At 44.9% G+C, this 26,047-nt stretch overlaps 1 protein-coding gene across 4 annotated transcripts in view; it reads left to right on the top strand.

The window, feature by feature from the left end:
- Positions 1–24,955, top strand: part of STRA8 (stimulated by retinoic acid 8) — a 31,196-nt gene extending 6,241 nt beyond the window's left edge. For all 4 annotated transcript variants that reach the window (XM_065561495.1, XM_024099658.3, XM_024099659.3 and 1 more), the window contains 6 exons: positions 49–133; positions 577–729; positions 8,697–8,967; positions 11,428–11,504; positions 14,643–14,754; positions 24,645–24,955. In XM_065561495.1, the coding sequence (XP_065417567.1) occupies positions 49–133; positions 577–729; positions 8,697–8,967; positions 11,428–11,504; positions 14,643–14,754; positions 24,645–24,719 (773 nt within the window). In that variant the 3' untranslated portion in view covers positions 24,720–24,955. The remainder of the gene's footprint in view (positions 1–48; positions 134–576; positions 730–8,696; positions 8,968–11,427; positions 11,505–14,642; positions 14,755–24,644) is intronic.
- The last annotated feature ends 1,092 nt before the right edge of the window (positions 24,956–26,047 follow it).

Here is a 26,047-nt window from a genome sequence, read left to right as displayed (position 1 = left end):
GATGCCAAATGCTCCAGTCTGTGACAGTTATATTTCTGCTGACAATAGAGTCCTTCAATCTGGAGGATGGGAACCCGTCCAGCTTGGAGGAAGTCAAAGAGGAATATGTCAAGATGTACTTCAGCGATCACAGGTAAGGACTCACACAGATCAAAAAATGATAATACTTTGCACTAGCTTCTAAAGCACAAAGCATCTCAAAGCACTTTGCAAATATTACGGAGCAATGGTTGTCTGTCCTTGTGAGGGAAGGAAATACACAGATTGAGATTAAGAGGTTTTAACTGGCAGGCAGGAAAAAAATTATTAAAATTGGACCCTTACAGTAGCTCAGTGCGTATAAGCTCTGAGTACATTGCTGGTCTCATTCCCAGTCAGTGCATGTATTTGCCTTTCTCTCCCCGTGTAGATCATCTCCACTTAGGGGCTTTCATTAGCCCTGCAAAGCAACAACAACAACAAAAAAAGTCACCTGCTCCAAAAGAATCATTGCGACTCCAAAGTGTTCCTGGCAGGGACCGTTTTAAATTGGTTGGGAAGCCATGCATTTGGCCTTGTCCCGTGTTTTCTTTCCAGTACTGCATCCCCTTCAGATGCCATGAGTGAGAGTGGCTCTACGGTCTGGTATTTGATTCAAGAATATGAAAAAAACTCAGTGGAAGAGGATGGGAAGCCAAGACTTATCCAGTCCCCAGCCACTTCATCTCCTGATCTGATGGAGTTTGAACGGTAGGAGTATAAGTGTGTAGTATTTTAGTAGTCTTCATGTGAAACAACCCATTCAGTCACTGCATATCATGTAGCTTTCCTGGGGTCTGACTTTGGATCCCAGGATCCCCAGGCCAGCAGAGACATCAATCTCAGCCCCTGTTGGTGTGGAAACTGAGCATCTTCCATGACTCTCAATTGATTCCCTCACTCCTGGCTGGCACTCGGAGCCTGAATACTGGCATGTCCAGCCCTCCTCAGCCACAGGGCATCTCCCTGCTTCACAAGCCTTTGAAAATCTTTGAGGTTTCCCCATCCTCAGGAAAGAGATGTAATGTTCTTTCAAGTATGTCAGTGTTCTAGCGTGAAGCATGAGGGTTAATATCCCTTCTAAAATGTTATAATTAATTATAAGAAGTCTGAGTATTCTTGTTATTCACATAAGTGTCTGTTCTTTTTTGAATCTTTAACCTTCTGCAATCTGATCTCACTGTCATGTTGTGTATTGGGCTTTTTATAAAATTTCCTGTTGTTGCTGATAATGGTTTCATAAAATTGGGAATGCAGTTGTGCCAGCAGGTGGCACAAGTCTGCTGCTTTCATTCTACAGTTTTATCCTTTACTCCTGTAAGAATCAGAAAAAAACAGTGCTTGTAGGCAGGTAGTGTGTACAGTACCTTGAAATATGCTGTTTAATGATTTTTGTGGACTAGTACCATTAGCTCCTCATGGGTTTCCCTTTCCCCTCCCTCACTGACATATGCAGAGCAAGACCTTTGCAGCAATATGTGGGATCTGTGGCATTTATCTTGAAGTGTCATGGCAGATTACAACTGCTGTATATTGAATCCTTCTCATGGGATCTCTCCTGTCTGACACAACACAGCAGTGATCTGTCCTGTAGGAACAACTTCACCCCTTTAGTAATGTGATACCGTAGCCACGTTTTCCATCCAACACCAGGAATCACAGCTTTTTTGAATAACTGTTTGTGTCCATCATCTAAGTCATCTAAACTGGTCATCCGGGGCTGATAGCAGCACAAAGTACTATCCCCTCCAAAATGTTATCAATTCTTGCCAGCCTCTAAAGAGATTGGAGGTCCATGATTCACATTTAGGTTTTTAACACAGCCGCCTGATCCTAGTTCATCCGCTCATAAGGAGTTACACCAGCCATTCCTTACCAATCAAGATCAGGACTCCATTCTGTTAGGCACTAGACAAAGGTATAGTGAGGGACATAGTTCCTTCCACTTAAATCACACAATAATAGGCAAAGGGTAGGTAGGAAACGGAGGCACAGAACAGTACTATACAGCTGGCTTCCGTGGCATTTGAACCCCAGCAGCAGCTACTTGTAAGTGCTTCGGCTCAAATATCCCTGTATAAATTGTGCATATAAAATAAAAAAAACACTTGAAACATATTACAGTATTATAAGGGGGTCTGGATGGTTCCATGTCCTTGGTTGTTTGAGCAGAGGCAATGTGATTAAGTGGCTAGGGACCTGTACTGGGAATCAGAAGACCTGGATTATATTCCTAATTCTGCCACTGTTCAGCTGTGTGACCATGGGCGAGTCACTTCTCTGTGCTTCTGTCTCCCTGCCCACCATTCACCTACCTCATCTATCTAGACCAGCGGTTCTCAAACTTCATTGTACCGTGATCGCCTTCTAACAGCAAAAATTACTACATGACCCCAGGACAGGGGACTGAAGACCGAGCCCGCCCGGGGCAGCGGGGCGGGGGAGGGCAAAGCTGAAGCCCGAGGGCTTCTGCCCTGAATGGGGGGCATGTTACCCTAGCACTGAGCAGTGGGGCTTGGGCTTCAGACTTGCTGGGGCCCAGGCCCAACACCAGCCTTGGTGACCGCATTAAAATGGGGTCGCAACCCACTTTGGGGTCCCGACCCACAGTTTGAGAACCCCTGATTTAGACTAATGTTTTTGATGCAAAGACTGTCTCATTGAGGGTGTGGATGCATACATATATATGTTTTCAGTGCCTAGCACAATTAGGCCTTGATGGGGCCTCCGGTCATTATTGTGAGGAACCGGGGTGTGGACAGTCACACCAATCGATTGGAGCAGGAGTCAGGAGCTGGGAAACAGAACCAAGGGTCAGAACCAGAGTCAGAAGCTGGATGCCTGAGCCAACGGTCGAACCATAGTCAAAGCCAGGAATCAGAGCAGAGCACCAGAACCAGGGTATCTGGAGTCAGAGAAGGCAGGAGCAGATCTGAGTCGAAGGCAGGAGCAAGGCTGGGACAGGGCGAGGAAACAGGGACCAGGAACAAGGCAAGGATGCAGGAACAAGGCAGGGTCTGTCTCAGCAGCAGGTCAGGGATCTACCTTGTTGCACAGACAGGTTTCTGGATGCTTAAATAGTGTGTCTGAACCAATCAGATGTTACAGGGGGTGCTGCCAATTGAGTTTCCATAGGCGGCACTTCCCGTGGTGCCTAGTCTCCCAGGGTTTACAACTCATTGGTCATGGCTCTGCCATGGCTGCTGGGGGGTGGCATGAAAGCACTGGTCATCGGGTGCCCTCCAGACCTGTATTCTAGCTCACTGGATCCTTGTATCACTCCCCCCACCCTTTAGGGGTGCTCCTGGGGCATTGTTGGGCCAAGCTTCTCTGCATAGGCACCGACTCCGTGGGTGCGGCAGGGCTGGAGCACCCATGGGGAAAAATTAGCGGGTGATCCATACCCATCGTCAGCCAAGCTGCCCCCACTCCCTCCTCACCTGCTCCTCCCCTGAGCGCACCGCGGCCCTGCTCCTCCCCCTGCCAGCGTTTCCCAGCCGCCGCCTAACAGCTGTTTAGTGGCGCTTAGGACTTTCTGGGAGGGAGGGGGAGGAGTGGGGACACAGCGTGCTTGGGGGAGGAGGTGGTAAAGAGGCAGGATGGGGACGGGGACTTGGGAGAAGGGGATGGAATTGTGGTGGGGTGAGGGTGGTGCAGGGGCGGGGGGCGGGAGGAGGTTGATCACCCACGGGGCAGAGGAGAAGTCAGCACCTATGCTTGTCTGAGTGATCCTTTTGAAAGCTCTGTACAAGTTCAGGTGTGTGAACATTACTAGCAGATTCCCAGAACTGCTCCTTGTGGTCGAAGCCTCCCCAGTCTTTGTGCTACCATAGCCTGCCCTGTTTCAATTTGGAATCCAATATAGCATGGACTTCACATTATTTGTTGTCTTGAGCTGTTCAGAGGTGGGCCTTGAGCGACCAGACAAGTTTGGCGGTTTTGCAGAGGCGGGCTGGCATGCAGGCTATTCGCCCCAAGAAATATGGGATAAAATTCTGATAAAAATTTGCAAAACATAGGAAGGGCTGCACCTCCTGAGTATTCCAGGGTACTTCCCAGTTGCAAATGGCTTCCACCTTTTTTTGGGTCCATCCTAATGCCTTCCGGGGAGAGGATGTACCCCAAAAACTCAGTGGCAGTTTGGACAAAGATACCTTTCTCTAATTTTGTATATAGGCTATGCTGTCGCAGCCTCTTCAGTACATACCTGACAGGGCATTTGTGCTGCTCATGGTTTTCTGAAAAAGACAAGTATATCACTGAGGTAGATGACTACATACTGGTCCAGAAAGTCTCTAAACACATCATTAACAAAGGTTGAAAGGTTGCAGGGGCATTAGCCAGTGAAATGGCATCATCACATATTCAAAATTCAGGTCCAGAAGAGTGCACTTATCCCCCACCCGGATACACGCAAGGGTCAGAGCCAGGAATCAGAGCCGAGAGTCAGAACCAGGGTATCTGGAGTCAAGGAAGACAGGAGCAGAGCTGGGTCCAAGGCAGGATCAGAGCTGGGACAGGGCGAGGAAACAGGGACCAGGAACAAGGCAAGGACACAAGAACAAGGCAGGGGCTGTCTCAGCAGAAGGTCAAATCTGCCTTGTTACACAAATGGCTTCCTGGAACTTCCTTCATGCTTAAACAGTGTGCCTTGGCCAGTCAGAGGTCATGAGGGTTGCCGCTTATTGAGTCTTCCATGGGTGGCATTTCCAGTGGTGCCTAGTCTCCCAGGGTTTACAATGCATTGACCACAGTTCTGCCAGGTGGTGGCATAGAAGTGTTGGTCACCTAAAGACATGGGTCCTAGCCCACTGGATTCTTATAACTATTGCAATACAAATACATAATAATAATATATAGTCTTTTCCTTCTTTAACTCTCATTCAAATTCAGCTCAGGTGAATAGTCACTGAAAGTTGCTATCAACAGGTGGCTGTTCGATGCTTATGTCTCTCTAATCTATCTAGACATCTACACCGAGTTCATCACCGTGTCATGTCTCATCACTGGGCCTACATGAAGTGAGTTTGGTGGTGTTATTTCAGATTCCAGTAGACAGGTGTCCAAACAACCACCCTGTTAAGTGGCCATCTTATTGGCAGTCTAAGCAAAAACAGCAAGGATTGAAGGGACGTGGAAACTGAACTCCCTTTCATCTATAGACTGGTACCTCTTGGTTTGGTTAAAGAACATCTGTTTGGGAGCTATTATAGCCATCAGTCTCCAGGCTGGCAAACCAGCATTTTCTATGAGCATAACAAATTATGTGAAAATACCCCAAAATTATAAAGCCCCTATAAGTACTGCTACCTCCAGGAACAGTGGAACAACCTTAGGCAGTTGAGTGATTGAACACTGCTGGTCTTAGGTTTTGGTGGATTTTTTTCCCTCAAGCTTTACTATCTTGGTTTGTCAAAATATCAGTTTTTAAAAGATTGAACAGCTTTGAATTGCTTTCTCATACAATACACTCTGGTGAATCAGGAAATCTGTTTAATTGGAACATCTTCCAAAGAATCATTTTAAGCCTGATAAAACTTAATAGCAATGACTGGTGCATACACTGTCCTTCATATTACTTTGAACTTGAGCCTTTCATGATCTGAGAGCTCTAAGCACTTTACAAACCTTAAATTAGGGCTTGGTTTATATTTGAAAGTTAATTGTGGATCAAGGTAGCGTGTCAATTTAAAGCACAATAGCTGTTCTTGATTAACTGCATGTGCGGACAGGCTTATTCTGGAACAAGAGCGCCTTGTCCCTGTTTATGGTAATCCACTTTGAAAGTGGATAATGCTGAACACTAACAAGGCACTCTTGTTTCAGAATAGGAGTGTCCAAACATGGAGTGAATCAGGAACGGTTGATCAGAAATAATTCTAGTGTAGATGAGCCCTATGCTTTGCAGCTCCTTTTTGAGGTGGGTATTATTATCCCCATTTTACATTGACAAAATGGAGGTCCTAAAGAAGAGGAAGGATTGTGTAGGAAGAAAGACAGTTGTGTGGTTCAGGCAGTGGACTAAAACTCAAGAGCATTGGATTCAACTTTCAGCTTCACCACAGATTTCCTGTGTGGCCTTTCACAAGTCACAGTCTCACTGTTGCATTATGATATAGTCTTTATTCACATGACATTCCATGGGACGCCCGCCTCATTCAGTGCACAGGATGGATGGTGCTCAGCTAAGGAGCAGCTGTTCTGTATTTTGTTTTGTCCTTGTTCAAATGTGTGTCCCTAAGCTCTATTTACTGCGCACTATTCAAACCTTGCTTTGCAGACAGAATTATAAATTTCCCCATGAGCTTTTCTATGGGAATCATCACTATATTGTCCGAGTGCTTCACAAACATTAATACATTTATTTTCAAAACTCCTTTTGAGATGAATACTCCCATTTTATAAAGCTAAGTAACTGAGGCAAAGAGAGATTAAGGTCAAAAGTATCTGCTAATTTTTGGTGCCCAATTTGAGATACATAGTGCCTGATTTTTCAGGCTATTCAGCATTATATAGCACTTTAAGCACAGCTCCCACTGACTTCAGTCACATCTGTGAGTGCTCAACACTTCTGCAAATCAGACCCCAGGTAACAAATTGGGCACCCATAAAATGAGGAACACCCAATTGGTGCCTACTTGTGAAAAGTTCAGATTAGGTGACTTGCCTAGCATCACATAGGAACTCTGTGGCAAAAGCAGGGATAGAATCTAATTTTCCAGAGCAGGATTCGTCTGCTTTAAACATGAAACGATCCTTTCTCTTCCTGCAATCTTATGCCTCATTCACTACATGCCTTCCAAATTCTGCAACAGAGGATGCATGGTCCTACAGACAACAGTCTCCTTCATTATACAGTCCTGATTCATCCCCAGAACATGTCCACCCTGTGCACTGAAAAAGAAAGGGTCCTATGGAAAAAATAGGCTGTGATCATGTAATTAAAAATGTTTCATAATGCATATGCACAAAAGGGGTGAGTTAAGATTGTACAGACAGCCATAATTCTGGCATTTCCTAAATTTTGAATGCTTAACTTTACAACCTAATAATGTTTTAAAAAACATTTTATGTGTAATTTTCCAGATTTTTAATAAAAGCTAACTGAAAAAACAAAAATTCCAACATGTGGCATCATATTGACACCCACAAGGGTGATCAGCAGGGTTGGAACCTTTACATCCACTGCATAGGCTTCTGCCACTTGAGTTAAAAGAGTAACTTATAGCAGTAGTAGGTTGTTATCCTCTATGTGAACCACCACTAGGAGGGATGAGAGAGACATGCTTTGTTAGTGGGTTTCACAGATGTTTGCTGTCAGTAGAGGAATGGGTGTGACTCAGGAATCTTGAGTTCCAGTCCAAGCTCCAGAGCTGAGCGAGTTCTATTGGGCACAGATTCTTCTGCCCATTCACCCCAAGTGTGATCCTCTCCCCTCAAATCTGTTTTTTATCTTAGTCCTATCACTTCCTGATCTCTGGCTTCTCATATCAGTCCCATTCTTCTCTCCTAGCCAGTCTCTGCTATTCAGGCTGTTCATCCCTGTCTTAGCCTCCTTGCCCAGCAAGTCCTAGGATCACTCCTCCATGCTCCCCATCCCGGTTTCCCCTCTCAGTCCCATTCTCATTTCCTCCTCAGCCCCAGTTCACCCCTGCTGGCTCCTCATCCAAGCTCTCTCTCTCCCCCACTCTGGCCTCCAGCCACTCCCCCCACCATCCACATTCCTTATCTCTACTGGACGTCCCAGTTTCAGTGTCATCTCCCCTGCCCTGACTTCTTGTTCCAATCTCTTTGACCATCCAGTGCCAGTCTCCCCACAACTGTCGGGCTCTTGGTCAGATCTGTCTCCCTTCTCCTTACTTTCTTTCCTACACTTCACTGGTTCTCAGCCCCAGTTGCCCAGCCCAGCCTCCCCCTTGCTCCTCTGATCTCAGTGTCTCCCCTCCCCATTGCCTACTGGCTCCCCGTCTCGTTATCCTCCATTTTCTTCCCCAGTTCCCAGTCTCCTTGCCCAGCCAGCTGTAGTCTCCTTGCCCAGCAAATCCTAGTTTCCCTCCGTCCCACCAACCTCCAGTCCCCAAAATCCTGCTCAACCCTGAGCTGGAGCATGCCCAGTGTGGATGGTAGCTTCAGGGAATTTAGCTGCTAAAATCTAATTCCCTACTGAGACTCATAACTTTGCCAAATTTGGGCATATTTTCATGGAGCTGGCAAAGGCCAGACCTTGCCAAATTTCACATCCCTGCTCCAAAGAACAAGAGCATTAGACTCTTTCAAAGAAAAAGTTGCCAGAATTTTTTAACATGGCCAAAACAATGTATTTTTCCCTAGCCTTGTTCTCAGAAACAGCTGAATTGTTTTGGCTGAAATTTTCCAAAACAGTTCAGCCTGAAGCAGACACCCAGCATGGAAAATTTCAGCCCAGTTAAAGTTTGGCAAAGTAAGCAGCAGCTGAAAACAGAGTCTTATAATAGTGAACGTTGGGCAACCTTAATAACAAGTGGTGCTTCCAGCCCCACCTGTATGAACAAGAGTAATTGTACAAAGTCCTGTTGTGAGTCAGCAGCATTGGTTGGAATAGAATCTAAGACTTATTTCCCAATCGCTTGCTGGTCTAACCATTAGGCTGCTCCACCATAAACTGTTTTTAAGAGATGCCTCCCTTCCTCTTGTTACAGGTACCTGTATTTTTATAAACAGACCGTGGACCTGCTGGTTGAGAATGGGATTGTGTGCACCGAAGAGGTCACTCTTCCTGTGGTCTCCACAGCTGTTTCCCACCTATGGCAGAATCTGCCAGAGGAAAGGAGAGACAGCGTCTTGCAGTACTGTAGTCAGAGACCAAATATACTCCCAGATCCTAAGGCAGCCTGCACTGAAGGCAGTGTGAGGAACAGCAGAGCTAATAGTCAGGAAGCCAGTGGTTCATTGGTATCCACGCCCGAGGAGGTAGGTGGCAATTACTACTAGGCTTCCTGCTTCAGAAGTTCCAAACTGCAGGAAAGTTGCTAGCTACACTGAGTGTGCATCTCTTAAAGGGAAACACATTATTTTAATTAAACCTTTCCATAAGCAGCATAATACACAAGTGAATATCATTAACGGCATGGCGGTAAATGTTTACATTGAATTCTCTCTTACTCCTTAGCAGATCCGTAACCTTGCTCTCCTGTGGCTGCCAGTTTTTCAGTTTTGTTAAGGTATCCCCAAGTACACTGGGCTTTTAATGCCAGTAGTACTGCTGTTCTGCACTGAAGTGAGGAGTCTGTAGGTAATGGTTAAGTTTGCTCCAACGTATGAGAGAGGGAGCAGGGCATCACAGTTCAGGACAGCTACACCCATATTCCCCCTCTGTGGTGTAACAATGGCATACACTCATGGGCGGCGCATGAACCCACCGTTGGGGGGAGGCTAGTCCCTGCCCCTTCTGCCTGAGGCCCCGCCTCTCCCCCACCAGTAGCCCCAGGGCCCTCCACCCCAGCCCTGGGCCGCCCGGGCACCCAGAGTCCCAGTCGGGCGGCGCAGCCCCAGCACCGGAGAACTGGGTGGGCGGCGTGGCCCCAGAGCCCCATCCCCGGTGTCTCAGCCCTGAAGCACCAGGCAGCGTGAACATCGGCCCCAGCTGCAGGCCACCCTAGCCCTAGACGGGGGAAGAGCAGGAAGCCGGAGGCGGTATGGGGGTGGAGTGTGGGCAGGGCCACACCGGGCTGTTTGGGAAGACTTAGCCCTGGCCTGTGATACCCGCTGCCCATGCACGCACTGTAGGCTCCCTGCTCCTCAGGCGTCACCTCTCTAGGGTGAAGACGCACATCTCTCTCCCTCCTGACTGGGGGTTTTCCACGCTGCACAGTTCCCTGCCTGCACTGTGTTATTCCCACCGAGCCAGACTAACTAAAAACAGGCCATCACCAGTGCTTTGCCTCTTCAGAGGCTATAAACAGAGGTTATAAGTTACCACGCATCTCTTCCTCAGCAAAAGTTCCTATATGCATATTACAAGCTTACTAGTCTTGTGGGGTCTCAGTAGGCCAAAGTCCTTCCAGCCATTCCCAGGAAGGATTGGGGACGCCCTTGGACAGAAGGTCCTGTCCATTTGCCGGGTCAGAAAGCAGGCCCTGAGTCAGTTTAAACTCAGGCTATATATCCAAAAGTCCATCCTTTGTTGGCCTCTGGAGAATCCAGTCTGAACCAGTCTATGTGGGCCTCTCTGGGTGGTGGTACTTCTCCAGAGGTGTTATAGCCTGAGTGAATTTGCCTAATCACCCCCACTGTTCTTAGTTCTTGAAAGGCTGTGGTCACCCTCCCCCATGGAATTACATACAATCCCTGGCCCATAATGATACATAAAATTAATCCCAAAAATATTGCAGGAAATGGCCATATCTGTCAGGGGGCATAAGGATAAAGATGACATACACCTACCTTCACCTCACAAATCCTGCTTAGAACACAGCTATGCTGGACCCAACGATCAGCTCCCAGATCGTAAGGGTTTTCTTTATAATAGCATTTTATAACAGTGGGTAATAAAACTGGTTTAACTTTCATACACCAGCTTCCCCACTCCAGTGTAGTCAATTGTGCAACTGAAACTGCCAATTGTGCAACTGAAACTCCAATGCATGGAGGGGGGGTCTCAGCTGAGATGGGAAGTCAGTGACCACATGATGGCTGGAATTTTTTAAAGAGAATAAGCAGAAGGTAATTGATTGTAAACATTTGTTGAAATGCTGTTTATTTGAGTGCTCAGCTGCTCAAAGAAAGATTGGGTACTTTTTTTAGTGGTGTTTTAGTAGTATTTACCTTTAATGCATAAGTGCATTGCAGCAATAAGTCATCTCAACTGGAAGGAAGTTAGGCCATTTATGTAACCGGCCTACTTACAAAATGGTATTGGAGGGTTATATGTACACCAGGAGTAACAATGAACATAGCAGGGTGGGTGGAGGAGCTCATGGAATTCTACAATGCAGTGTTGGAATTTGGAGCTCTCCAGGCTTCGTTGGAAGCTGGAGCACACAGCTGAATGAGATTGTGTGGGCACTGGCTGATACAGCTGAGATCTTTGGCTGAGCACATCAGTAACAGCTAGCAAAATAGACTGGGAAGCACTTGTATAATCCCTGCTTTTCATTGAGGTATTTGTAAACCAGGGGCCTAAATCCAGTTCCTGGAAACTAACAGTCTGGATGGAACTGATGGACCTTTTGCCCCATTGTGTAGTAATGAAAGTAATTTATTTCTGCCTTTACAATATATTATTGGTCCAGTCTAGGAAATAAGCACACCTGTCTAAAGGGAAGAAAGATTTCCTAGATTTTAAAGACTTAATTATCCAAAACTGTCATAGACTGGATAACATTGTGCAGTGGCTGATAGTTTTGACATCTAAAATGTTTTCTTTGGTAGATACTATTTGAAGATGCATTTGATGTTGCTGCTGGCTTCCTTGACAGAAATGAGACTCAACAAGCATCCAGTCCAGGGTAATTATAAACACACCCAGTCTGCTAGCCAGCATCCTCATCCTTTGATGCACATTAATAAGGCAGCTTCCATATTTATGTCCTCCTCCCTTAGGTCTGTTAAAGACAACTGCTTGCAGCAACTTACTCATGATCATACCATTTGTTAAGGTGTAAGAATTGGTAAGCTTGCAATTAATAGACATTTTACATTAAAATGGAAAGTACCCTCTGTGCTAATCTCAAGAATGCCCAATTAGCTAAGGATAAGTTAGCTAATTTTGAACTGTGTTCTCCTCCAGTGGAACAAAAAAAGTCTTTTTAGTAGGGTTATCGATTAATCGCAGTTAACTCATACGATTAACTCAAAAAAATTAATCGTGATTAAAAAAATTAATCGTGATTAATCACACTATTAAACAATAGAATACTAATTGATATTTATTAAATAGTTGATTTTTTTTACATTTTCATAGATATTGTATTCTGTGTTGTAATTGAAATCAAAGTGTATATTTTTATTACAAATATTTGCACTGTAAAAATGATAAAAGAAATAGTATTTTTCAATTCACCTCATACAAGTACTGTAGTGCAATCTTTGTCATGAAAGTGTAACCCACAACTGTAGATTTTTTTTTGTTATATAACTGCACTCAAAAGCAAGGCAATGTATAACTTCAGAGCCTACAAGTCTACTCAGTCCTACTTCTTGTTCAGCCAATCGCTAAGACAAACAAGTTTGTTTACATTTACAGGAGATAATGCTGCCCTCTTCTTATTTACAGTGTCACCAGAAAGTGAGAACAGGCTTTCGCATGGCATTGTAGCAGGCATTGCAAGGTATTTATGTGCTAGATATGCTAAACATTCGTATGCCCCTTCATGCTTCGGCCACCATTCCACAGGACATGCTTCCATGCTGATAATGCTCTTTAAAAAAATAATGCGTTTATTAAATTTGTGACTGAACTCCTTGGGGGAGAATTGTATGTCCCCTGCTCTGTTTTACCTACATTCTGCCATATATTTCATGTTATAGCAGTTTCGGATGATGACCCAGCACATGTTCATTTTAAGAACACTTTCACTGCAGATTTCACAAAACGTAAAGAAGGTAGCAATATGAGATTTCTAAAGATAGCTACAGCACTCGACCCAAGGTTTAAGAATCTGAAGTGCCTTCCAAAATCTGAGTGGGACGAAGTCTGGAGCATGCTTTCAGAAGTCTTAAAAGAGCAACACTCCGATGCGGAAACTACAGAACCCAAACCACCAAACAAGAAAATCAACCTTCTGCTGGTGGCATCTGACTCAGATAATGAAAATGAACATGCGTCGGTCCACAATGTTTTGGATTGTTATCGAGCAGAACCTGTCATCAGCATGGATGCATGTCCTCTGTAATGGTGATTGAAGCATGAAGAGACATATGACTCTTTAGCGCATCTAGCACATAAATATCTTGCGAGGCCGGCTACAGCAGTGCCAGGAGAACGCCTGTTCTCACTTTCAGGTGACATTGTAAACAAGAAGTGGGCAGCATTATTTCCTGCAAATGTAAACAAACTTGTTTGTCTGAGCGATTGGCTGAACAAGAAGTAGAACTGAGTGGACTTGCAGGCTCTAAAATTTTACATTGTTTTATTTTTGAATGTAGTTTTTTGTACTTAATTCTACATTTGTAAGTTCAACTTTCACAATAAAGCGATTGCACTACAGTACTTGTATTAGGTGAATTGAAAAATACTATTTCTGTTGTTTTTTTACAGTGCAAATACTTGTAATCAAAATAAATATAAAGTAAGCACTGTACACTTTGTATTCTGTGTTGTAATTGAAATCAATATATTTGAAAATGTAGAAAACATCCAAAAATATTTTAATAAATGGTACTCTATTATTGTTTAACAGTGCAATTAATCACAATTTTTTTAATCGCTTGACAGCCCTGCTTTTTAGACATAGTCTCCTTCACCTTTTTTTAATATTTGAATGCAATAACAAATATCTTACAGAGCAGAAATGTAGTTTGTTTGACCTGAATAGTAACATCAGAGAAAGGAAAGATCTATTACATCAAGTCCTTCCCTGTGCAAGGGCTGTGTGTAGTCCGTCAAGAGAGGACATGTCATCATCTTGATCTCAGCCAGTACCCCTAGCAAGGGCAAGGATTGTGTTTCTTAATAGAAAATCCATGTGATGGCTCAGCTCTGAAGTACTTTCGCTGCAGGTTGTGTCTTGGGTGGGATTTTCTCTCCTTGCAAGTTGTAAGTTTAGGAAAATAATTGTCCAGAAGTTTAGAAGGTCCTTTAACATGTGAGGTGTGATTTGCTCTTAAACTAAAACTACACATCACACTGCTTGAGCAATGTAAATGAGAATAAATCCTTTTAGATTAACCAAAACACACTCAAATATATAATAAAACTAAATGAAATGTGTACCAGTTAAACAACAAGTGATTGTTTTTTAAAAAATGAGGGGAAGCATTCAGGCACACAGAGTTAGTGCCCAATCTGCACATGTCCCTAGCCAGCTCTTACTTTAGGACAATTGGGTCTTTTTTTGTCAGCCTGTGGTTTCAAGCAACTCAGGCCCAGAATAAAAAAGATTTACTATGTGCATTGGCAGAGTTCTCTGGGAGCTCAGGAGAAGATGCAAGGCTGGAAGTCAGGTTCAAGATTGGCAGAGCCTGCCGGGGAAGTTGCCCAGCATATGGCCACAGAATGGCTGTTGCTAGTTGATATTCTCAGTCAACTTGTGTGACGACATAAAGCTGTCTCATTCACTCAAAATGTAACATAAAAAATAAAAGGCCTTAATTTGAACAAGGTGATGCTATAAAACATGCAGGCTGCCAGATAAATATGACTGTTACTTTGCATTATAATTAGCATACATTTTTCTCCTGGAACAATATTATCACGTCTGCCATGTATCTCTGAATTTCTTTGCTTTGATAATTGTTTCTTGTATCACATTTCTATATTTGTATAATTTATTGTGTAATGATATCCCCGTTGTTCAGTTGTTTGCTTTCATTTTATTAATCCTGAAAATAATTATTAAGGTTTGTAAATAAATAAAAAGGAAAAGAAGCGAGCAGGAAGAGACAGGAGACTGGAAATTAAATATAATTTCTGTTTCCATTTTCAGCTCAATGTTCGCAGGCTGCACCTCAGAAAATCCAGAGGATAACCACCGGCTCTACTTGCAGATCACTGGTTTCTTAAAGGGTCTTTTCTTTGCTAACACACAGTTTCCCCAGGTAGGCCTTGCCAAAGTGTTATAGATGAGGCAGCGTATTCCTCTGAATAACAGATTGGGATTTCCATTTGATGTGCCTTTGCTCATATTCCTCAGGATCATCCAAACTGGAATCTTAGGCTTCATTATTTTTTTAATTCCTTCCATCCAAAGATTAATAAACTCACCATTTAGGGGGCAAGGTTCAGTTGTTTTATTTTAGATGCTACAAAAGACATGGGGGCCAAATTTAACTCTTGAATAACTTTACTGATATCACTGGAGTTGGCTGGCCCAGTGGACAGAAAGTCATTCAGATTGCAGGTTGTTTCCTCCCCCTTTTATCCCACTACTAGACGGGGAGATTGGGTCAGCCCCTGAGCTGCAGAACTTGCATGGGATGTGGGGACCCAAGGGAGTCCCTAAGTAAATCCTGTTTGCTCAACGTCAGCTGTGCCTCTCTGATAGTTGCTGCTACTTCTGCTTCCTAATTTCTGTCACTTGATCATCCATGATATAAAAGATGAGGAAGGAGGGGAAAGAAGAAATAGCTGCAACCAAAATACATATTTTCTTTATTGGCTGTAGCTTGTGGGAGGGTAAAGAAGCATAGCGTTTATGTCTGTCTGTATCAGGTAGTCACAATGTGCTCTCCCTTTCCTTTCTTCAAAACAATGCTATTAGAGTGTGAGTGATTTTTGTCATGAGTCTATCTCACTGCACCCAGACTGGGGAGGATGCGAAGGGGTGGTGAGACATTTAGGTCATGAAGAGACAAGCAGTGGGAATAAGAAATGGAGCTGGAGTGTGAAAGACAAAAAGATTTGTAGCATCAGAGGAAGCTATGGATTAACCTGTAGGCAGTTGACTGAGGTTGTTCATAATTCAGCTGGCACAGCCCTCAAGATAAAACCAACGTGCTGTGCACTTTCATTCCTCAGGAATACCAGGTTGTCAGTTAACAGATAATTAGGAGGGAAGCCAAGGAGAAATCACATAATAATGAATATAAACAGGCAAATTAGCCATGGCATCTGATTTAATGTAGATAACAGTACACCTAGGGAATAATACTACAAGGCAGAATACAACCTGCAAGATTTTTGGTTTGAGAGCAGCGATGCTGCTCCACATCCCAGTAGCCACAGACTCTCCACCCTGCCCCTGGTACAGTGGCTCCTGCAGGCACTCCGTTAGCTCAGGAAATTGGGCAATGCTGATGGCATAAAACACTCAGGACGGATGAGCTAGTGTCCTTAAGGTTCATGCATGTGACAAAGGTGAGGTAGCAGATATAACTGTAATCAGGATCCACAATGTGTAGCTGACTGAATAATAAAATACAGCCCCTGGTCACCTTTCCCTGTAACTGTGGCACAAGAACAATACTGATCAGCTGATGGGTTTTATAGCTGGTCAGTACAAACTAATTAGTGCTGCTTCGACCCCTCAAAGAATGTACAAATTTATGACTGTGACTATTTATACATATATCAAATGCAGCTGCTCTGGACAAGTTTCTGATCGGGTTCTCAGTGCGGCGAAGGCACCCCACCTGAAAAAATACTTGTGAGCGAACCATGCAGAAGAATGGAAAGAACTGTGTACAACAGAGTGCAGAAGGGGAGGCCTAAAACTGAGAATGGGAATGTTTAGATTACATGGAAGGGAAATATTTTTAACAGGGAGATCAGTTATGCAATTATATAACTTGTCCAGGGCTGCTGGTTTGAGGCCTTGTTGTAAGAGTTGCTCAACTGCAGATAAGATAAAACATTTTTAGATCTAGGGTAGAATTTTCAAAACTGTGTTAAGTTAAAGTCAGTGGGTGTTAGGTCCCTAACCTGCTTAGGTGCTTTTGTAAATTCACTTGAAAGCTATCTAGGTGCATAAGTATGTTTGAACATCTAGCCCTTAGGAGCCTAAGTCACACTGAAAGTAAATGGGACTTAGAAACAGAAGTGCTTAAGTCACTTTTGAAAATAGGACTTAAGCTCCTAAATCACTAAGGTGCCTTTAAAAAGGTTAACTTCCCCCTCCTCCCCGCAGTCTACAGAATCTTGCACTGGTGCGGTAGGAGGGACTAGATGAACTATGGGTGTGTCTAGATGTAATGTAAACTCAGGCTCAAGCCATACCTCCCTTCTGTCTGCACAGAAATGTGTCTGACTCCGGGCCAGCAAGTCCTCAGCATCCATGCCCTAAGATGGGCCCGAGTCCCATCCAATTGCATCATTTGGCAGCATGGATGCAGTTCGGGCCCCGATCTGCCAAACTCATCCTGAGAGTCTGCCAACGCTGTCCCACAATCCCTTGTTCCTAGCCTTTCTATCCCAAGACTAGCCAATCAACTCCCAGGAAGCAGACGCAGTCCCCTGGTTCAAGTTCAGCTGCTCAGCATTTAACCCTTCCATTTTATTCTGATTGCTGAAGTACTAAGAGAGTGAACCATCTCCTGCATAAGCTATGGCCACTGAACAGAAGTCCTTGTCAAGCGCACTGCTACCTGGTCATAGGCCCACTGTCAGCTTCTGGTAGATCTGTGGTGTGAGGCGAGCAAGATGTTCCACTCCAGTAAGAATCCCAGAAATGACCGTGTATTCCAAGAAATAAGCAGACAGTGCTGGGATTCAGCGGACTGGTGACCGTGAAGGGAGCAGATTAAACGGCTGACGAGTGACTACCGGAAAGCCAGGGATGAGAATGCACACCTCTGGGAACTCCCCATCATCCTGTCTCTTTAACGAGGACTTTGGGTGCTGGATACTGAGCCCCCAGCAGTTCACGATAGCCTGGTCAGCTGGGATGGCAGCCTTGTGACCCCCCCAAATCTAGTATAACACTGGAGGGGAGCCAGCAGACGCTGGATCAAGTGACTGGTGCTCATACCAGTCCCCAAAGAGGTTTTGCCTCCAGAGCAAACACAGCACATTCTGGGTCCATACTCAGAGGAGCTGTTTGATGACACCCGGCGCCCCCCCCGTAGGAGCAGCCTGCTGTGGAACTGGCAGCAGAAGCAGAAGAGACAGACTGTAACCCCAGAGCCTGGTAAGTGTTTGGCTCCATGTTTGTTGTTAATATGCCAATAGGAGGGGTTTCTGGCTTATGACCCAGTACAAGTTGTGGGTAGCTGTATGTGTCCACTAATGGCAAAATGCACACCTGCATCTTGGCATCAAGATGTAATTCACCACCACATGGTGAATTCAGAATGGATATCGGAAAGCGCAAACCATAGTTAAACAAGCATTTAAGATTAAATTTGTACTAGTTTCTCACACATTCTTACAGAGATGTGCTGGGATGTTAAAAGTAAGAACCGTCTATTGCTTTCCCTTTTAGTACATCACACTGTACAAATCAGTCACAACACAGCATAGTGAGCCGCCTGTAACCAGTAAAATGTATAGGGAAATGTAGTGCATGGGTGATGAAATCAGTGGCCAAAAGACGGCAGGAGATTGTATGTAGTCAAGAAATTGCCAGGGAGGGGGGGGGGCTGTCTGTGCAGTTTTATGAGAGTTTGTATTATTGTGTGGGCTTCCATGTAGTCCATGGGTCGATGTAATTAGAATAGGCTGTATTGTAAGCAATAAGAAGGCAGTAATCCATGTGGGTGCTAAATTAGCATCCTGTTGATTCCCCCCCATGAATTGTGACCCAATCTCTGATGGTGATAGCTGCAAACTTTTCCTGTAGTAGGAACGCCAGATAGGAAAAGAGCATATTTTCCAGGCCCACCTTTTTAGGACACCAGCTCACACCACTCATAGATTTGTTGCTCAGTCACCATAAGTTTGAAAATCTGTGGCATACACAGCTGACTTGCCACCAGTGGCATGGACTAGATAAGCAGTTCTCAAACTCTGGGTTGGGACCCCCAAAGTGGGTCGCAAGTCCATTTTAATGGGGTCGCCAGGGCTGGCTTAGACTTGCTGGGGCCCAGGGCCAAAGCCAAAGCCCAAGCCCCACTGCCAAAGCCCAAGCCCAAGGGCATCAGCTCTGGGTGGTGGGGCTCAGGTTACAGGCCCCCTGCCTAGGGCTGAAGCCCTTGAGCTTCGTCTTTGGCCCTGGGACGGTGAGGCTCGGGCGGGCTCGATCCCCCCTCCTGGGATCGTGTAGTAAATTTTGTTGTCAGAATGGGGTCATGATGCAATGAAGTTTGAGAACCCCTGGACTAGAATGTCTCTTTGCCATTCAGGACCCTGCAGGATTGTTAAGTCCTGCAGAATGTGGAAAGCCTGAAAGCACTGACAAAACCCCAAGCTACAGTCATCTGCATTTTTTAAACATACCTCACAATTGTGTGTGTGCCCTTTTCACTCTGTTTAACTGAGTTGTGTCTAGGGAGTTTCTGGGGAACCAAAGCATTCTGCTGAGAATATATTGGAGCTGAGTTTTACAAAGGGATTAATTTTGGCCTTGATATTTCACAGACACTTTTTCTGAGGAAGCACCGAAGCTTTTTTGAAATACCGAGACGATAGTGTGCTGTTTGATGTCTGCTTTCAGGCCCTTCCACCTCTGCAGCCCAGCCACAGTCTAGCAAGCGCCTGGGATTTTGAACAGTCATGAGTGGCGAAAGAGGAAGCATTTCCGTGATGAACTTACGGTGGACATCCTCGACAGAGCCAGCCATCAGGACCAATACCAAAGGGAAAAGGATTCACGGCAGATGGAAAGACACCAACAGGTTGCAGAGCACAAGGAGAGAATTGCAGCACATGAGGAGAGACTTCCAGCACAGTTTGTGGCGCAAGAACGGCCCTTGAGGGAGGAAGATAGAGTGCAGCAGAAAGACATGTTTGAGAGGCTGCTTGCGCCAATGGCCGCAAGACTTCAGGCTCCTGCCCCATCCACACTATGTCCTTAGTGCCCTCCATGGTACCATGTCGTGCAGACCAGGAATACATTAGAAAATACCATGGTTGGGTGGCCCATGCAACCAGGACTGAATTCTAGTTGGGCAGGACAAATGTACCCCCAGCAGTCCTCCACACTACTGCAGTGGCATCAAGTGCACACTAAACAAGCTAGAAAGGGAAAGGAGAATGGGCAGCTGGGGACACACAGAAGTAGGGAATGTAATTGTTTGCACTGTTCCATGTTTGAGTTATGCACTTTATTTTATCACCGGTTTTGATGTTGGTTTATTACTGGTGTTTTAATGGCAGCTAGCCTGCCTGACAATATTGTTTTTTGGTAATACTGCCAAGTTCACAAACAAACACTTATTTTATTTTAACTTGTATTTCCATCACTGCATCACATCATATAATGTGTATTTCAAAGAATAAAGACAAGACATGATAAGACATAGCTGAGAAGTTGTGTTCAAGCACAATTTCTCGCTATATATATTCAGATCAATCCATAAAGAAAATCCACAGTTTATGCCACACAAGCCTCCGTCCCCCACCCATGTTGTATAAGTAGTCATCTCCTCCACAATTAACAATTCATGACAATCACACACACGGCCATTCATAGCATACAGCATCCATACTTCATTTATGTACAAATTGTTATACATAACAATAAATGTACTAGTCTCCCTCTTCCATTGGTCCAGGCAAGTCCATAATGTGGGCTCACACAGCATCCCTGATTTCTATTGCCCGGGTGCATCCTGCTGCAGCTGTGACAGGCGCACCTTCTGGCTGAGTGTACCAGTTCAGCAATCCATTACTGTCATAGGTCCACTCAGTGGCAAATGGCTCACCTTTGGATTCACAGAGATTGTGAAGAGCACAGAAAGGCACAGTAATGCAGACAGCATTGATGCCACTGTAAACAGCGCTGGCGGGATTTCAGTCTGCCAAGCACATTCAACCACCATTCTGCAATTACTGAGAGTGTAATTAAACCTTCTTTTGCCAAGGCCTTTGAGATCAGGATACAGTTTCATAAGCCAAAGCAAAAGGTGGTACGTGGAATCCCCTGCAATAACAGTGGGGACAAATACTCCATAGGACAATGTCATTTGATGGCAATAGTATCCTGGTCTGTCCATGAAGACAGACTCCCAGGGAAGACCCTAGCATCATCAACTTTTCCGTGCAGCCCACATTGGTGTTCATAAATCAGCCTCTGTGGTCTACAAGGACTTGCATAACAATGGAGTAGTACCCTTTGTGTTTATGTACTCGTGTGCTTTTTGAGGAAGGCAAAGAAGTCCCTTCAAAGGCCCCAGCACAGTTTGGAAACCCCATTCTCTCAAAACCAGCAGTTACTTCAGGGACATTGTTTATGCCTACCACCTGCCTGATTGCCTCAGAAACCTCTGCCACCACTTTAGTCTCAGTTGACTTCCCAACACCAACCTGGTTAGCCATGGACTTGTAGCAATCTGGGGTAGTCAGCGTCTATATGGTTATAACAACCCACTTCTGGACCAGCATGGTCACCTTCATGCATGTGTCATGACACTGGAGGATCAGGACAAGCTGTTCACTTGCTCCAGAAATGTAACTTTCTTCATGCAAAAGTTTTGTAGCCATTGCTGGTCATCCCAGGTCCACATGACAATGTGCTCTTAGCAGTCTGTGCTTGTGGTCCTGCTCTGAAAATGTCAGTCTACTGAGGGAGTATCAGAGTCACGTGCAGCCTCAGCCAATGTGAGTCTGCCATGTCTGCATTGTCCATATCCTCCGACAGGTGCCTTCGGTTGTTCAGAAAACACGACCAAACTGTCCACTACTGTCTCATGGATGCTGTGCCTGTTTCCTGAACCAGGTGAAAGCCCAAGCAGGACACGTTCTTCAAATGCTGATGCCTTCATGTTGCTGGCTCCAGTTTCTGGGGTTCGGGGTGGGTGCAGACCCAAAAGACGGCTTGGCTCAATGAGTTGGCAGGCCATGACAACTTCCTGTAAAGTGCCATGGGAAGGACAGTCATGTTTTCCCACAGTGCACCATGAAGAAGAAGCTCGAGTGGCTACAGCTGGGGAGGGTGCTAAGAAGCCTGAGATGGGCTGGTTTGACTTGGGTCTGAATATTGCAGTGTGGTCATGTGTGCACAGGTATGAGATCCAGGTGCAGCTATTCTAAACCTACAGTCAGTAGTCACTATGGACACTCAGTACCAGGCTTACAAACACCAAGCCTGTGGGCTTGAGTCCCACAGACCCTGGGCTCACATTGCAGTGTAGACATATGTCAAAAGACCACCAGCTTTTTCACCTCTGCTTCACTGACCTCCCAAGAGGCACTCACTCTCCTTAAGTCTGTCCAGGAGAGGGACTCATCCATCTCTTGAGTTAAGGGAAGTAGGTCCTGATCCTGAGCTACTGAAGTCAGTGGGATCCACAGAGCTAGGTGCCTTAGTCCCACTTTTAGGCACCACTGCGATCCACAGAACCTCGCTCAGCTGCTGTCTATTCCTGTAGGCGCCTACGTTTTTACTCTGGACATGCACACTGCAGCCTCATACTAGGCACCAGGCTACTGCCCGAGCACAGCTGCCTCACCATGGTGTCTGGACAGCCAAGCACCAGGGGAATTCACTGTGACAGGTTGGATCACAGAAACCCCCTTGGGGCTGCCAACTGGTATGCCAAGACTACTTCTGCCCCTGCTTTCCCTGCCAGCTTGGGACTCCAGCACCCTGTCTTGTTGAGCCAGACACACCAGTCTGCTCCAACACAGATCCAGGGTCTGAATCATGTGCCCCAAAGCTGCAGACGTAACTGAAAGCAACTTAAGAAGTGTTCTTGTCTTCAATACTCAGATGCCCAACTCCCAATGGGGTTCAAACCCCAAATAAATCCGTTTTACTCTGTATAAAGGTTATACAGGGTAAATTCATAAATTGTTCACCCTCTATAACACTGATAGAGAGATATGCACAGCTATTTGCCCCCCCCCCCCCCGGGTATTAATACATACTCTGGGTTAATTAATAAGTAAAAAGTGATTTTATTAAAAACAGAAAGTAGGATTTAAGTGGTTCCAAGTAATGACAGACAGAACAAAGTGAATTACCAAGCAAAATAAAATAAAACACACAAGTCTAAGCCTAGTACAGTAGTAAAACTGAATATAGATAAAATCTCACCCTCAGAGATGTTTCAATAAGTTTCTTTCACAGACAGGATGCCTTCCTAGTCTGGGCACAATCCTTTCTCCTGCTACAGCCCTTGTTCCAGCTCAGGTGGTAGGTAGGGGATTTTCATGACTGCAGCCCTTTTGGGTCTGTTCCACCCACTTATATATCTTTTGCATAAGGCGGGAATCCTTTGTCCCTCTCTGGCTTCTCACCCCTCCTTCTCAATGGAAAAACACCAGGTTAAAGATGGATTCCAGTGCAGGTGGCATGATCACATGTCACTGTAAGACTTCATTACCCACTTGCCAGCATATATGTATACAGGAAGAGTTGCAAGTAAAACAGAGACATCTACAGTCAATTGTCCTGGTTAATGGGAGCCATCAAGATTCCAAACCACCATTAATGGCTCACACTTTGCATAACTACAATAGGACCTCAGAGTTATATTTCATATTTCTAGTTTCAGATACAAGAGTGATACATTTACACAAATAGGATGACCACACTCAGTAGATAAGCTTTTTAATGATACCTTACAAGAGACCTTTTGCATGAAGCATATTCCAGTTACATTATATTTACAGCATTAGCATATTTTCATGAAATCATATAGAGTGCAACATCACATTCACAACCCGGGAAAGATGGACTTTTGGCTGCCTAAGTTGCCTGCAGGGACCCAATCTGGAAAGCAGCCTCTGAGCACACCTACCAGATTGGGGCCTCAGGTGAGTTCACACAAAACAGGTGGCGGGGTGGGGGAGGAGAGGAGGGCATCAACCACTGTTATATCTTTGTGGATAGAGTACTTAACCAGGCTCTGTGAGTCGTCTGTCCCCCCCAGTTCAAGTTCCCCCTTCTGAGGGAAGAAGGGATTTGAACAGGGATTGCCACATTGCACGGGATTGTCATAACGACTTGGCTATGGAGCCATCTTTCTCTAGCCCAATCAATATGTAAATATTGCATTGTAACAAAGTGGAACAACTTCAGCAGGAGAGCTTGAGGGAGACCCACCTCCGACTATTCATAGGCTAGTGGTCAGGGCAGTCTCCTGCTATGTGGCAGATCCCTATACAAATCCCTTCTCTCTTCAGGCAGAGGTGGTACATGAAGTGGGGGTCTTCCACATCCCAGGTGAGTACCCTATCCACTAAAATGAAGATTGCAAGGGAGCAGTTCCTCCTTCCACCCCACCTTGTTTTGTTTCAGGTCCTGCACCTAGTGTCTAACTTCCCCAGTTTGTGGATCACTAGCAGAGCTCCGCATAGCCTAGACTTAGACACCAATCTTCAAGAGAGGGATGGGGCTTAGGATTTATCCCTCTGGTCGGTGTCTCCCATTGGCTAGCTTAGGTAGCTTGCATGCTAGCTTTGTCAATCGCATTCTTAGGTGCCTGTCTCTCCCCATTCAGTGTATAAGTGCCTAGGCACCTAAGAGGGCTTTTGGATCACAATGTTGTTCCAGTGATTGCCTAGGTAGTTAAGCGCTTGGCAGTGTGACCCCGAGCATTGTAACACCTATGTCCCTTTGTGAATCTTGCCCACAATATCTTGTGGGATGTACTCAGTCCGTCGCAGATTAAGGACCTAAGAGGCAACCATGTGCCCATTGCACTCAGTGAAATCTCTAAATGATATCAGCTGGACCAGGACTGACCCCTACTTCCTTAGCAATTGGTTGAAACAGAGAGACTGTCTTCAGACTGCCAACACACTTCTGCTGGCATGTGTCAGTGGCTGACTGAAAAGAGAGGGAGTGCTCACTGTCCCTTTGCTGAAGTATGCAGGTGCCAGATCACCAGGTTTTCTAATGACCACAATCAGCTTCTATCTCCCCCATTACCCTGCTTGTGTTTTCCAGGAAGAGGCTCTTCAGTTTGACTACGAGACCGTGATGCTGCAGTGCACGGAGACCTTTGATGATGAAGATTTGTAAATACAGGTGTCTCCGTTAACTAAAACATTACAGAGCATTGCTTGACGTGCCTGGCCCGTGAAAAGATGCTGCACCCGTTTCAGTGAGCTGCTTCAGGGCATGGATGGAGAAACTGTGTTGAAGTGATTTGTTACTGTTTACTGTACATTCCCTCATCAGTGCTTTTGTGCATCAGTTACATAATTTATATGTTAAAATGTTTTAGGTTACAGCTATTTATAAAGTTTTAAAGAAAAGAGATGGTGTAGTGCATCTGTTTTCGTTTGACTGGTTTTGTTTGGGGGGGTTTTGTTTTGTTTTTGTACAGTGGACTTTGCATTTCATCAGCAATAAGGTTTTGTCAGATCTCTTGTTTTTACAAACCAAGGACCAACGCCAAAATCAAAAAGTATTACACGTGCAGAAAAACTTTCATGTCATGTACAAATGGGGGGAGGGTAATGTGTACTGATCTAATATATCAACTTGGCCACTAATCATGTCTCATATTCTTAGCATTTATGGCCAGAAGGGACCATTAGATTATCTAGTCTGACCTCCTATGTATCACAGGTCATTAAATTGCACCCACTTACCCCTGTATTGAGCCCACTAATCACATTTGACTAATGTATAATTTGTGTTTGGTCACAAGGCATAAGTTCTAGAAAGGCATCCTGTCTTAATTTGACAACATCAAGAGATGGAGAATCCACCGCTTCCCTTGGTAGTTTGTTCCATGGTTACTTACTCTCACTTAAAAAAATTGTGCCTCATTTCTAACTTGAATTTTTCTGGCTTCAGCTTCCAGTCCTTAGTTTATGTTCTGCCTTTCTCTGCAAGATTAAAGAACCCTTCAGTACCTGGTACTTTCTCCCTGTGCTTATACACTATAACCAAATCACCTCTCAAGCTTCTTTTTGATAAATTAAACCGATTGAACTCTTAAGTCTCTCAAGATAAGGCATTTTCTCCAGCCCTCTTAATCATTTTTGTGGCTATTTTCTGCACACTCTCAAATTTTTCAGCAGCTTTTTAAAAACGTGGAAACATCTTTTTTTGGAGGGGCTGGGAATGAATCAGTAAAAAACTGCAGCCAGTGATGGTTGGGATAGTCAGCAATCTCACCTAACGATGAGCTAAAAACAAACAAAAACCAAAACAGGATTGGCCAAATGTGCTCAAGCAATCTCCTCTGTTCGGTGCATCTGTGACGGGTTGGATCACAGAAACCCCCTTGGGAGCTGCCACCCGATGTGCCAAGACTACTTCTGCTCCTGTTTTCCCTGCCAGCTCAGGACTCCAGCACCCTGTCTTGCTGAGCCAGACACTCCTGTTTGGCTCCACAC

This window comes from Chrysemys picta, chromosome 1, assembly GCF_011386835.1.
Source record: "Chrysemys picta bellii isolate R12L10 chromosome 1, ASM1138683v2, whole genome shotgun sequence".
In the NCBI taxonomy this organism is placed as follows: Eukaryota; Metazoa; Chordata; order Testudines; family Emydidae; genus Chrysemys; species Chrysemys picta.
The sequence above is the reverse complement of the archived record's forward strand: the minus strand, read 5'-3'. Positions and strand labels throughout refer to the sequence as shown.